This window comes from Callorhinchus milii, unplaced genomic scaffold, assembly GCF_018977255.1.
Source record: "Callorhinchus milii isolate IMCB2004 unplaced genomic scaffold, IMCB_Cmil_1.0 Scaffold19, whole genome shotgun sequence".
In the NCBI taxonomy this organism is placed as follows: domain Eukaryota; kingdom Metazoa; phylum Chordata; class Chondrichthyes; order Chimaeriformes; family Callorhinchidae; genus Callorhinchus; species Callorhinchus milii.
This window is the reverse complement of record NW_024704760.1, coordinates 3,364,764-3,378,721: the sequence shown is the minus strand read 5'-3', so window position 1 is coordinate 3,378,721 and position 13,958 is coordinate 3,364,764. Positions and strand designations below refer to the sequence as shown.

General features: G+C 40.5%; 1 protein-coding gene across 1 annotated transcript; it reads left to right on the top strand.

The window, feature by feature from the left end:
- Nucleotides 1–5,301: 5,301 nt before the first annotated feature.
- LOC103182510 (specifically androgen-regulated gene protein) lies at nucleotides 5,302–13,523 on the top strand. Its single transcript, XM_007899569.2, has 4 exons — nucleotides 5,302–5,470; nucleotides 8,245–8,416; nucleotides 10,566–10,770; nucleotides 11,223–13,523. The coding sequence occupies exons 2-4, from the start codon at nucleotides 8,330–8,332 to the stop codon at nucleotides 12,599–12,601; spliced, it is 1,671 nt and encodes a 556-aa protein (XP_007897760.1). The 5' UTR covers nucleotides 5,302–5,470; nucleotides 8,245–8,329; the 3' UTR covers nucleotides 12,602–13,523.
- Nucleotides 13,524–13,958: the final 435 nt, after the last annotated feature.

Below are 13,958 nucleotides of genomic sequence, written 5' to 3'. Positions count from 1 at the left end.
CGTCGGGAGGACGTCCCAAAGAGCTTCACAGAACACACTGTAGAGTGAATTGACTGTATATTTGTGGGCGAACACGGCCGCCAATTGCGCACAGCAATGTCCCACAAACAGTCGTAGATTGAAAATGACCAATTTATTATTGTTTTGTTTTTTTGGAGGGATTATTATTAGGCTCTGTGTGGAGTAAGGAAACTTGCCCAAGGTTTCGCTCTGCCTGGAATTGAACTCAGGTCTCTCGCTTGCAAAGCGAGTGCTCTCACCACTGAGCTACAGGACTCCACATGTACATTTGATTGAAAGAAATTCTGATTTATTAAGCAAAAAAACCACAGTAAAAGAATATGTTTTTAATTAACTGGGAATTTAGCCTAGACCTGAAAATTTAGCAATGAGTGAGCAATGAATGTATTTCAGCACAAGTGTGTACACATTATGTATGTTAGGCTATGAGATATAGAAGGTTTCTTATGCAGACTGTTTACAAATTGGTCCCAATGACCTCTGGATGTGTAAAACAGGGGCAGATATGTTTTGATTTCTGTGATGTTAACCCAGGGATATGTTTACTGGGATCAAGACCTTTACCAGCTATTGATCCTCCAGTAACATAATTGTGGAGCCTTGATTTTGAGAAATACATTTATATCCCAGTAGATTGTTCCTTACTACCTAATAAATACAGGCCTTAAACAAGACACTTACTTAAAATACTGTGAAACCTGTTAAGAAGTGAGTTAGTTGCTTAAGAAAGGAATCCAGGTAATTCTTAAAATGCTGTTTGAACAGACTGACATTTAAACGGGGAAGAATAATTGCAGGTTCCAATAATGGCATTACGTAATTGTCAAAAAAGGTAGCAAAAAGGTGCTTTACTGTGGCTTTCCTAGCGAAGAAAAAGATTTATAACTAAATTTGACTACCTACCGCAAAATGACCAGACACTATTTCTAGTTGAAGTGTTATATTAATCTGGGATAATTAAGGCATCTGCTATTTTTGCTTTAACTTTAATTTAGTAGTTTGGTTTTTTTTGGGGGGGGGAAAAAGTCTTAATTTAAGAGAAATGTTGTGACTCTAATGATTGCCTATAGTTGTATTGTAAAACATCTGCCTTATTGTGGTCAGTTCAGAGCTACAAATATAAGCAATTTAGCTGCTACCATTTATAGCCACTACCGTAGTCAAAATGGACCAAGCTATTTCTATGAATTTCTAGTTTGTTCTATTTAAGTTTATCTAAAAAATAAATTAACTGATTTTGAAACAAATTAAATTTCACTTAAGACGAAGAACTGTATATAGGGTGTAACAGTTGAGTATTTATTCCATTGCTATGGTGATTAATAGATGTTTTGCAAGGAGTGGCAAACATGTGATTGGAAGATCTGTAGGAAATTGCTCAAAGGTTAAGGTTCGAATACGCAATACGATTATGCTAGACACTAATGTAAACGCCGAAAATAATTTTTCTCTTCTGTTTCAGTGATTATGTATCAAAGAAAGCTCAATTCCCAAGGGTTCACCTTGTGTAATGCAGCGGAACGTTTAAGCTCGTAATTTTCATCAAATCAAAAGGTTTTGCAGTTGTGTTGCCTTATTTTGAAAATCTTTGTGAAAAATGTAATCAGAAACGTAACTTGAGATTTTAAACTCAACATTATGATCAAAATTGGAATTAATCTGCGAAGGAATATATTGGTAATCTCACTGTAATTACAAGCAAAATGATGATGCTACAAATTCATGCTAATAGTTCAGTGTTTTTCCAGCTCACTGGTCACCTCTCAATCTGGAGCTGGAAGAATTCATTAGTTTGTGGTCATGAATTCAATGAAAATGCCAAAGGTTACGCTTCAGGTACAAATTTTAGGAGACCCATATATTGCCTGACTCCATAGCTAATACGCAGAATGTTCTGATTTCTATCTTAATTGGAATCAATATTTACGGTAGTGTATTACTGCTATACCAAGACGAATATGTTTCACAACAGAACAGTCGCTGATCATGTTTCTATGTTGATGTTGCTGAGACAGACTTTTAAGATTTCAGACCAATGATTATCTATTCACTACCAATTTTGCAAATCTCAGTTTGGAGCCCACAGAATGGAGTCCCAACATATTCATTAAGTCTTGAAGTCTTTCACTACTCGTTTGCTTTTAAGACCTTGGTGCTTTGGTGTTGTTGAACAGTATTTATAGTACAGCGTTTGCTGCTGTTTTTGATCTTTATAAACATAAATTCTTAAAGGCTGGTGATTTTCGTAGACAGATAGGTTAGGTTAGTGGGGTTCGGAGTGAGAATAGAATAGAGACAATTTAGCATCTGCGGAGATTGGAGAAAAATATACCAGTTGTGTATGAAAATAATATAGACTTAATTTTTTGCAAAATAAATACACAGTAAATTATTTTACATTGATTCCCACTCTGTTGTAATGTGTGTTTCTTTTTAAAAAAAAGTATTAGAAACTTGGTTTTGCATTAATATCCAAAGCCAAAGTTTCTCATTTCCATTCAATACTGTATATGCATTAAAATTCATGAAAGTTAAATTATTGAACATTGTTTTTTTTTAAAGCGAACTGCATATTCATGTGTTGAGACTTTAGGAAAAGGATATTGTTTTGATGTGCAGAAATTCAAATTCCTCTTTCTCAGGTCTATTAATTGATGAGTTTACTTGCTTTTTTTTGGTTTTAGAAAATGAATATTCATTGACGCACACTGATAAATGACGAAGAGTGATCTATTCGATGTGATGTGTCTTGCAGTAAAATTGAGAGATTAGTATGGTTTTGATTAGAATTTCAGATAGTAGTGTACTTTTGACTAAAGTAGACGTCACACACTGCTTTGTGTAGCAGGTATGATGTTTCAACATTAACTGTATGAATTGTTTACAATCTACTGCTGCTACAAGTACTTATGTATTTATGCCATTGGGGAGGAGAAAAAGCCTTGAGTGTTGAACTTGTTTTACCCATTTTTGCTTACTAATATTATGTAATTCACAAGCTCGAGTTTGTTTTCCAAAAATAAAGAAATGAATGAATGGAATGTTGCCGAGTCACATGAGCTTATTGAATCACCGTCAACATTTCTACCAGAGAGACATTCTCTTTCCCTATTTTGTGTTGCCGTTCTGCTCGAGGGTCAGACGGGCTCTGACTTCAGGAGAGCACCCGAGGGGTCGATTTTGTGCTACGGAATTTAAAACTTCAGTACTTCAGAAGGTACGAATATATAAGTACTGTATGCTATATGGTCACCTCCCACCAGCTTGGCATCGTGCTCTGCCACTGTCAAGTGCTCTGGGACGCTACCCTGTGGGAGGGGCGCTATATAAATGCAAGTTGTTGTGATCATCACATTTTCAGTCTGAACCTATTCTGCTATTGTGTGTGTGAGTGTGTGAATCGATGGAAAGTTTGAGCATACAATACAAATTTACATTTATACAGTGTCTTCACGTCGGGAGGATGTCCCAGGTCACTTGACGTTGTTGACTAGACCCCTGAGCTGATAGTGGGAGACAGTGGGGGAGGTGAAAGATGAAGCAGCCATTCAAATACCACAACCACGTTAATGCCTCTTTGTTTTCATCGAAGCGTGAATCAGTCAATGTAATAAAGTTTTTATTGTGCAGTGACAAACTGCCTTTGGGTAGTTCAATGCAAAAAACAATCACAAATACTAATGTACAGTGATGGCCGCTTAGTTAAAGAAGTGAGCGAATTTAATATCCAGAGGCTCTTGGCACAAGAGCTCTTCACACCTTTAATATTTCTGCAAGCTTTTGGAACACTTTTTGTAATGCTGTGACAGACAGAATCAATATTGACACCTACATTACAGCATTCCAAATCCTAAAGGTTAATTAAACTGCAGTTGCATTATGTCCATCTATTTCCTGCTTCTTTACAAAAGACAAGAGTTGGTGCCTTCGGAAAGTGAATCAACAAGACCAAAGTGCAGATGATAATTGTGTGGGCATCTTCCTTATGACTAAGATGTTTTAATTTTGTCACTCACTCAACAGGGTGGCGATAGTACTGTTGTCATTTATATTCCAATACGTCACTTGATTAGAGAAACGCCTAGAAGAGAGTAATAATTCAATAGCTTTTCAAAGCAGCATTCTTGCTCCACAATCCTGAAATGTGCTTCCTTATTCATACTACAAAATGTGATGGGATTCTGCGCCACGTATCCACTACTCTGTGTATGTGTTTATGTGCGTTGGATGCCTACAACTGCACACAATCCTCCAAAGGTAGCCTCATGAAAATCTGTAGAACATCTGAATTACCAGAATTACTTCGAGTGAAATGCTCTTGAGATATTTCATCCACAGAAATACAGTCAATCCACTTTACGATACATTCTGTGAAGCACTTTGAGAAGTCTCAACGACGTGATAAGGCGCTACATCAAATGCAAGGATTATCATTAATATTTAACCTGTTGCAAAAATCAGTTTTACTTGATTGTCAAAATGTATTTCGTCCTCAATTTAACTTTTTTTTGTTTACGAGTGCCTTACTGTAATTCCTAATCTACAATACTTGTCTGGCATATAGCATTTACGTAGACATTTTAGATTGAGCTTGTAAACATTAAACATTAACAGGGTTTATTAGATATTACAAGAGTTAGGGAGTAATGGTGAACCTGCTAAGAAGGTAGATAAGAAAGATTTGGAGCACATGTTTTCACTTGCTGGTGAGAAGTGCAAAACTCCAGGTAATCTTTAATGCATAATCCCAATTAACAAATAAATATAAGGTCATCATTGTAATATTCTCTAAACTCATTCAATTCCTTAATTATCACCAGCTATCACTATTTAACCGCCATTATGTAATTAAAACATAAATATTGGAAATCCTAATAATTAGTGAAGCCTTGCCCAAAGCAGTAACTTTTTCTTTCGGATGCTAATTGACCCGTAATAATCATTGCGATTGGTATAGCGCCTTATCAGGAGGGAGAGAGACGGGTGAGAGAGGGGTGAGGGGGGTGTGTGTGGAGAGGGGGGGGGGAAGAGAAAGAGGGGGAAAGAGGAGGTGAGGGGGGAGAGAGTGGGAGGGTGGAGAGAGTAGAGGGAGGGGGTGGGGAAAGGTCTAGCAATAGGGGAAGGAGATAAGTGGATCCAATTGGCCCTATGGTTAAAATAAATGGAAATGTGATTGGCTTGACATGTGCAGGTAGGACATAGTTGGAGCTGATTTGTTCCATGACTTGTAGGTTGGGCACAAGAGAGTTTGGTTATTGGCTCATAACCTGAGGCTCAGCTCATCCGAAAGTCATAAATTGAAAGCAAGAGCAGATGTTTGAGTGAGTTGCTGGTCTGGTTGTGGCAAAAGCTCTCGGTTTTAAACAGGGAACAAGGAACCACGTTGCAAAGTTTATTTTAATTTTTGACCCTTTAATTGATTGGATTAATCATTTCCCCTGCTCCACAGGTGAGTACATTTGCTGCACTTTGTTTTTGTGGATTGTTTTCTCTCTATATATAAATATTACTATATTACTATATAAATATTATTATATAAATCTCTCTCTCTCGCCCACAAATATACAGTCAATTCACTTTACAGTGTATTCTGTGAAGCGCTTTGGGACGTCCTCCCGATGTGAAAAGCGCTATATCAAATGCAAGGATTATTATATATATATGTATATATAGTTGGATGTATTGGTTGGAAGCCAGAGGAGGGTTGGGTGGTACTACATAGATCGTGGGATCTCTCTGAACACAGACAATACCCTTTGGGTTGTGTTTTGATTGGGATTAACCTTCAAAAGTTTAGCAATGAATGCAGTGGAGAGCTCTGTGTGTCCACAGTCTTGTTTGAGCGTAACAGGTAATCAATCTCTTTTCTTGCTTTAACCCAGAGTCAGTGAAATACTCGTTTTCACACCCTCCTGTCAGCAATGAATATAACCTGTTTGCCTGGTTGCTTCAAGAAAGGTTTAAATGTCCCAGATGCGTGTCTCTCTCTCTCTGTGACTTATTTGGCTGTGAATTCACATCTCGTCTTCATTGTTGAAAATTTTGCCCTTTGGGTGAAATTGCAAAAAAAATACACACACAAATTCCCCCCCAATCCTCTGTGTTCTCCCATATCCCTTCAAACTCCTCGATTCTGACCCATGTCAATCACACAGCAATTTTTTTCTGGAAACAAGACTCTTTTTTAAATGACTTTTCTAATCTTTTAAATCTTTTAAATGCAACTTCAAAAAAAAATAAACACATTGGGGCTTAACTAAACGTAAAATTCAGAGAGACCACCACTTCAAAAAAGTCACTTTAAAGATTATTTAATTTTCTCTTTTAAGAGTCGGGGACTTTTTCTGATGTCTGTCTTAATTTTTTTTAATGTCCAAGTTTCACTTATTTCCTATTAATGTTGAATTAATGATGTTGTTGTTTGCAAATTAAAACTTTTTTTAAAATAACATTCAGTCTGTCAATAAGCCCGAACCATTGCATTGCCTGAAATGACTAGACCTGGGCTTTGAGGGTAGGGTGTTTAAAGAGCATTGAACCCTATGTCCTATGAGCAATGTAATGGGGTAAGCTTTTTGTCTTGTTTTTGAGATAGAGTCTGAACCAATTCAGTCACATGATTTGGTGGAAATCAAACCAATTACGTGACCTTCTGTTGCTCTGTATTGATCCTGTCGATGATGACACGTGATCAGCAGCTCCCTGGAATTCCCCGTTAATAACATACCATTTGTATAGTATAATAAAATAATAATAATATAGCGCCTTTTGCGTCGAGAGGACGTCCCAAGGCGCTGGGCAATCAGTGTTCCGGATCTGAGCTGGGGGTGGGGGAAGGAGGATGATCGAAAGTGCGGTCGAAGAGGAGGGGCTTGAGGTGAACTGGTCGCTACTCTCGCTGTTCGACCTGGTATTGCAGTCATACAAACAAGAGTAGGCCGTTCAGTCCCTCGAGCCTGTTCCGCCATTCTATAAGATCAGGGCTGATCTGTCCCTGAACTCCAATTACCCGCCCTTGCCCCATATCCCTTGATACCCATGCAGCAGTCTGATTAGATTTTAGCTGGTTAGCAGTTACCCCAACGCACACTCTGGGGTCCCCAAGCCTTGGCTCTTGCCATTCTGTGCCTAATACTTTTCCCCCCTGGCTCCAGGGAGAGAGTGTGCGGGGTCCATTCTGACAATCTTCTCTGGAACTTCCACGTGTAGGTGGGATGCAGGGAATTCTCAGTCGGATTTGGATAATCTTTAGCACGGTGATGGGTTTCCTCACGTGTCAGACAGCCGTCTGACCAAAACAAAATCTGCGTCATTCTGTTGGCACAAAGCAAAATGGTATTAACTTAAGGTTGGCTCACATCAGGATGACGCTGAATTGGGTTTGCTTCGTGTTTAATTAGTGGCCGCACTATGAATTTGCCACAATTTAAAATTTGGGGGTTTCCAAATTCCTGAAGCAAGTCATTTCTGGACAAAAACTGGTCACTTCTGGGATGTATTTGTGTAATCCTGTCCTTTCGGAGCCCCTTTTGGGCAACGGAGCTTTAGTCAAAAAAAAACGCCCAGCAAATAAGTCATTTTGTTATCTTTACGTTGGCTGTTATCCTTCTGTCACTGTTAACCCTCTGCCTTCCCTTTTGTAAAATAAATATGAAATGCAACTCCCTCAATGACTCAGTTAGTAAAACCACAGAGAGCTCAGACTAATCCCTGGCCTGTGCTGAGTTAGTTTACCTCAGCTGGGGGAGTAATTGGCCTGCATTTCGATAATTGGCTGAAGCATCCTTGGGCTCGGAAAGGGATCATTGGAAAGTGTAGATGTGAGAGGCTGGATGATAATAATAATAATAATCCTTGCATTTGATATAGCGCTTTTCACGTCGGGAGGACGTCCCAAAGCGCTTCACAGAACACACTGTAAAGTGAATTGACTGTGTATTTGTGGATGCAGCGCAGGTACAATGAATGCTCTCTACAGTTGAATAGCCAGCTGAAACTCTCTAACCACAACAACAAGTTGCATTTATGAAGTGTCCCTTACACAGAGTAGAGTCCCAGAGTGCTTCCTACTTTTGCATATACACTACAGAATGACTACTGGGGCGAGGGAGAGGAGGATGATCAATAATTGCAAGAGAGAGCACATTATTGCTTGTTTGGATGTATAAATGAGTGAAGGTCCTTTCTCTGTGTATTTATCGAGCACTTTCCTTCTGATTGCAGTTTGACTGGAGTTTTCTTTTGAACGTATCCTGGAGAAACATCCCGTCTGAATCCTGATTAATCCCGATAAGACGTTCCTTGTGCGATGCCCATCAGTGACACGGGGGCTGGTGTCTCTCCCATGGATTCCGTTGCTAGTGTCGGGAGTTCTGGTAGCGTAGCCAGCACAATCGTAAGTTATTGAATTGTTTGTGGCGAGGAAGTTAATGGCACTCCATATTTTTAATGGTTTTGCACCGGGTGGAGGCACTGAGATGATGCTCGCACTGCAATGAGTAAATTTTAACAATGTTATTTTTTATCTTTAAATAATGCTAGTTTCGCCCACAAAATACAGTAAATCCACTGTACAGTATATCCTCTAAAGTAATGGAGACGTCTCAATGATGTAATAAGGCGCTATATCAAATGCCGGGATTATTATTTATTATGCATTCTTTACTTGGATACTTTTCCGTTAAACTGAGATCCGTATGAAATACTATTTCGGGAATGCAAAAATGATGCAATAAAATAATAAAAAATCCAAGTAAAGTATTTGCAAAGTGATTTCTCACTTGCTTTCGGCTTGAACTAGTTTTTGTTTATCAAACCTCACCCTAAATGGACGATAATGGTTTTGCCCCAAGATTTCTCCATTCCTTTGCTTACACCGATGAAGGAGGATGGCATTTTTGTACACAAAATACATTTTACAGTCTGTTCAGTGAAGCACTTTGCGATGTCTCCAAGATGTGAAGAGGCTGTATATCAAATGCAAGGATCATTGTTATCATTTTGAATGCGGCAAAAAAAAATAGGATAAGCAAAACCGTAACCTAGTGGAAAGTTATTCATGAGAAAACCTGCAAAATAAAATATGAAATCAGTACCACTTTGTGGTTGATTAACCTGAGCGAGATGCATTACACTTATTTAAGTTGCACCCTTTTGCTTTAGGGAGCTGTTAGGTGTAACCTGGGCGTTAGTCACAGTGTGGTGTAAATAAGACCTTAGCCTTACAATGGAGCGCTGTGCCTCAGATCATGGAAAAGAAGGAAAGGTTTTTTTTAAAAAAAAAACTCAAAGCTTTTTATTGAAACTGTGACACAACAAGCAGTGTCACAGTCCATTGCAACTAAACTTTATGCCGCCATTAACTTTCGTCTCGTGTTTTGCATATGGAAAAGTGGAATTATTTCAGTTTTAAACTGTAGTGGGCGCGCACTGCAAAGGAATGATGGCATTTAAAATCTAGTGCGAAATAAATTTTGGTTGGAATGTGACAGGTTTCCAGATGCAGTAATGCCAGAACTGATCGCTCTTAAAAAATATATAAAACGTTGGAATCTTAGTCCAGAACTTGGACTTGAAAATATTCAAATTGAATAATGCAAATTGTTTGAGCTTTTGATTGTTACGCTGGTCAGTCTTAAAAAAATCTACAAAAGCAAAGTGCATAATAGAAGCCAGGGATTTTGTTGCTCAACAACAACAATATTACATTTGTATAGTGCCTTTTGTTTCGGGAGGCACTGGACAGAACCTGAGCTGGGGGTTGGGATTGCTGACACACACACATTCCCCCACCCACAAAAAAAATTAATTGATGTAATTACATGGCAATTTTGCAGTGGTACAAAATGTTTAAACCATTTTCTAATTACTAGGGCCACTTCACAGCAATGACCAGTGTAACTGGAAGGACTGAATGTTCAACTCTAAAGGAGAACTTGTGGGATAGTAAGGGCGGGTTCCAAAGAAACCTTCTCATCTTCGGCATTCCTGCTCGGCAGTACAGAAGGCATTGATTTGTGCTGCCCTTTCATTAGAGATGTATCCACATCCTGGAATGATCTGTTGCACTTGTAAGGGGCGAAACCAAATTTCCAGCATATTTCTGATTCTGTCGATGAGTAGATTGAGGGCGTTTGCATTTCATCTGAGACTTATTTGGTCAGAGGCTTGTGTTGTTTGTACCTATCACTGGGTAACTGGTAGAACACGTCATTAAAGCTATGAATCTCCTACCTTTACCTTTTGGTCTCCCAGTTGCTCACAAGTGATTCCCAAATGCGGATTCAAAGTAGAGTATACACTGATCTTTCAGTTTTCCTTGAAGTTGGTAGGCAGAGTAGGCAAACTTCAGGCAGTGTAGAAGTTGAGGGCTAAGTAACCTTATACCCTTACATTACAAATCCAATGCTCGCCACCCAATTCTCTATCATGTCTTTATTGTTTGGGATTCTTGACGAGCAGGTATCAAATGTTCTCAGGGCATTTAGTTTTCTCTTCCCAGAGCAGACTGGTATTAAATATTTGGGTTTCTTATCTTTCAACAGAGCAATGAGAGTCTCGACTTTCTCACGGCTGAAGAGAGGGAATGCCTCATGTTTCTGGAGGAAACCATTGAGTCACTAGAAGAGGACCCAAGTGAATGGGCTCCTGCTGAGGATTTGAAAAGCGTTGAAGAGACCCCTAAAAGTAGGAAGGAGCTGGTGAAACTGACCCGAACAGATCTTGGGACATTGGACAATCGAACTGCAGGTAAGCATCTGCTTGTTGGGATGATGTAACAAAAGTGACTGTGTTTCTGGGTCAGGCTTTCAGCCTTTCTGCCCCCACCCTTTGGAACTTCATCCCACAGTCCCTTCACCTCGTTCCCTCCCTTGACTCCTTCAAGGCACGTATCAAAACCTTCATCTACGACCGCGCCATCGGTCACCCTCTACCCCTACCCTCCCTGCCCTACACCTCTCCCGATCCCAACCCCCAGCTTGGGTCCAAACCCCTAACTGTCCAGCGCCTTGGAACATCCTCCCGACGTGAAAGGCACTGTACAAATGTAAGTTGTTGTTTGAATTGTTACAAATTTACAATGGTAAAATTGACCCTACATAAATGTAAGAGTGAACCATCATTTCGAGCATTCAGTATTTCTGATTCCGTAAATGCTAAGTAACATTGCTTTAACTCTTCTGTTTCTGTCTCCTCAACAGATCAAAATGGAAATACCCAAAGGCTGATTCTCCCAAGAGTAGTTTTGCCGCACAACAACAAACACAACAACGAAGTTGATTCCTCGTCTCAAAACGCAGGACGAACACAATCCGGGGCGAATACATTGCCAAAATATATCCCGAAACCCGCTGAAAACACAAACACAGTGGCACCCAGCCGCCGATCAGAGCCTTCTAGGAGCGCTATTGTCCCTGGAGATAACAGGCCAAGGTCCCAACTGATATCATTCCATCCTCAGTCGGAGTCTACGGCCAAGCAAGGTCCACCCACTGCTCCAAAACCAAAGAAATTTCCAGCCAACATCAGCTTCAAAAGCGGTTACAACAAGCAAGGTGACCCGCTCCCTGGCTCGCATCCGAACTCAAAGAGTAGTGTGAAGGTCATGCCAAAAGTCGCCCTGTCTAGTAATGAGCACGATTCGCCTGATGTTGGTTCTGCCTCAAAGTTCTCGCTAGAACAGCAGCTGCCCAGAAGCGAGGTTATACACAAACTGGGATTGAACGGACAGAAGCTGTACCCCAGCGGTCACAGTAGCCTGACGTCAATGGAAACCCCACCAATCGGTCAGAAGGTCTCAACGACTCGCTCACCGGAACCTCACGGCGAAAGAAGGTTTAGCATACAGCGCCCGGTTGTTGTTGGTGGAGGCAAAGCGCCTGTTGGCAATGGCTCCTCGAGCGTGCCTGCAAGAGGCGTAAATCCCGCACACCCGTGGCAATTGGGACCTACCAAATCCAGCAGTCTCCAGCGGCTCAGCACACCTCACGGCAGTCAGCCCAACGCGAGTTCTGGTTTGAACATTTCAGCTGCCGGAAATGGAAGAAGCCTGAAGTCCCCACCCCAGTGGCAATTGGGACCCACCAAATCCAGCAGTCTCCAGCGGGTTAGCACAGCTCATGACAGTCAGCCCAGCATGAGATCTGGTTTTGCTGCTGTTAACTTGGTCTCCAGATCAGTGCTTGACATTCCAGGGTCCGTGCAAACCAGGAATACACCACCGTGGCAGCCCAGTAACTCAAAACCCAGCGGCTTAAAGCAGATTGGCACAACCGATCAGACCGGCCCTCCTCGCACTTCAGTCGCCAGCTCTATCTCTCCTGACATGAGCTTGCACCTCCGACCCAGGCCCATATCGATCTGCTCAGAGACGGATCCGTCGCTTAGGCACGGAGCTAGACTGGAACCAGCAGCATCTGGTCAAACAAACCGAAGGTCCTTCCCAATAACAATAAATCATATATCGGGCAAATTTCAAAAGCCTCAGCCCAAGGCACTTAACATACAGAACACACCTCCAGGACCCACCAAGAGGGACCGTGCGGAAGCATTGAGGAAACTCGGCCTCCTGAAAGAGTAAATAACGCATTGGAGTTTACAAGGACTATGTGGGAATCAACTGACTTGAAGTGTTAGCTGCTCCACTGGAAATAAACTGTGGCAAAGTGACTCTCAATGGGTCCATAATTTGCTTGACTGCTATATTTTAAGAAGCCATTGAGGGGGGGGGGGGGGAAATAAACCCAAAGAAACCACTAAGTGCTGAAACTGAGTCGTGGTTCTTTTGAACTTGGTTTGAAATGTTAGTTTTTAAAACGTTAGAACTATTCCATGTCTTTAGTTAAATACGGTTTGCTACAGCTTTGACTTGTTGGCAGCTTGCACATCTTGCTAACCCAAGCTGCCGTGAATTATTCCATACCTCTCGGCTGTTTATGACTGCAGACTTTGCTCTGAACATGACTTACAAGACCCTCTTTCCAATATATTCTGCTGTAAATCGCGTCTGCTCAATAGGAAGAATTGCATTTTAGCCAGAGCAAGCGTATTTTTTTAACTACGATACCCGTGTAATTATACACTGCCTCCTTCTTGTGACATACTTTATGCAGCGAATGGAACTTTCCATCAACATTAATGTTGGTATCCCATGCTATTCAGAATTCAGGCCATAGCCTCTTCACTTCACTTGTATATAAAGTTTTTCTTCCCTTATTATTAAAAAAAACACATACTTAGATTTCAGTTACATATTTTGCATATTTGTAAATAGATTGACTCATTCACACCTGCATTAGTGGGCAATTTGCTACACATGTATGGCACAAATCTGATATGATCCCTTTATTTACAATCCAATGATATACAGCCATTGCTTGCGTTCCAAACAGGTACTTTGTGTCTTTATCGCAAATTTCCAAGTATTCATATTTTTTTAAATAAAATATTCATTGTATACCGTTTGTTAAATTATATTTACTAATAAACCTTTTCTATGATCATTTCTGGTTGGTGATTTATTATTTGCCGTTTAGGAAGGATGGTTTCCATAAAGGGCAAAACAAATAAATACTGCTGCCTTTCTCACCCTGTGGATTTACCCACCAGGTGATGTATAGGAACAGAGGAGATGATGCAGCCCGTTGAACATCTTTCAGCAGTTAGCAGATCATGACCGATATTTCGATCCCACTTCTCTAAATTTTTCTACATTCTCACTTCCCAAGTTTATCTGTCTGGTTGCCTGTCTGTCTGATACAGCACTTTATTAACACTCACTGACTCGCCCATTGTACAGCATCATTCAGTTCAATCTTATCCTAATTCTATTTAGGAACAAGGATAGGCCATTCAGACCCTCGAGCCTGTTCCGCCATTCTGTTAGATCGTGGCTGATCTGTACCTCAACTCCAATTGCCCACCTATCAGTCTTTGCT

What these genes read in the sequence shown, in the direction of transcription:
- LOC103182510 (XM_007899569.2), top strand. Translation starts at nt 8,330, where the DNA reads ATGCCCATCAGTGACACGGGGGCTGGTGTCTCTCCCATGGATTCCGTT. An exon ending in GTAGCGTAGCCAGCACAATC is followed by an intron (nt 8,417 to 10,565) that starts GTAAGTTATTGA and finishes ATCTTTCAACAG; the next exon opens with AGCAATGAGAGTCTCGACTT. An exon ending in ATTGGACAATCGAACTGCAG is followed by an intron (nt 10,771 to 11,222) that starts GTAAGCATCTGC and finishes TCTCCTCAACAG; the next exon opens with ATCAAAATGGAAATACCCAA.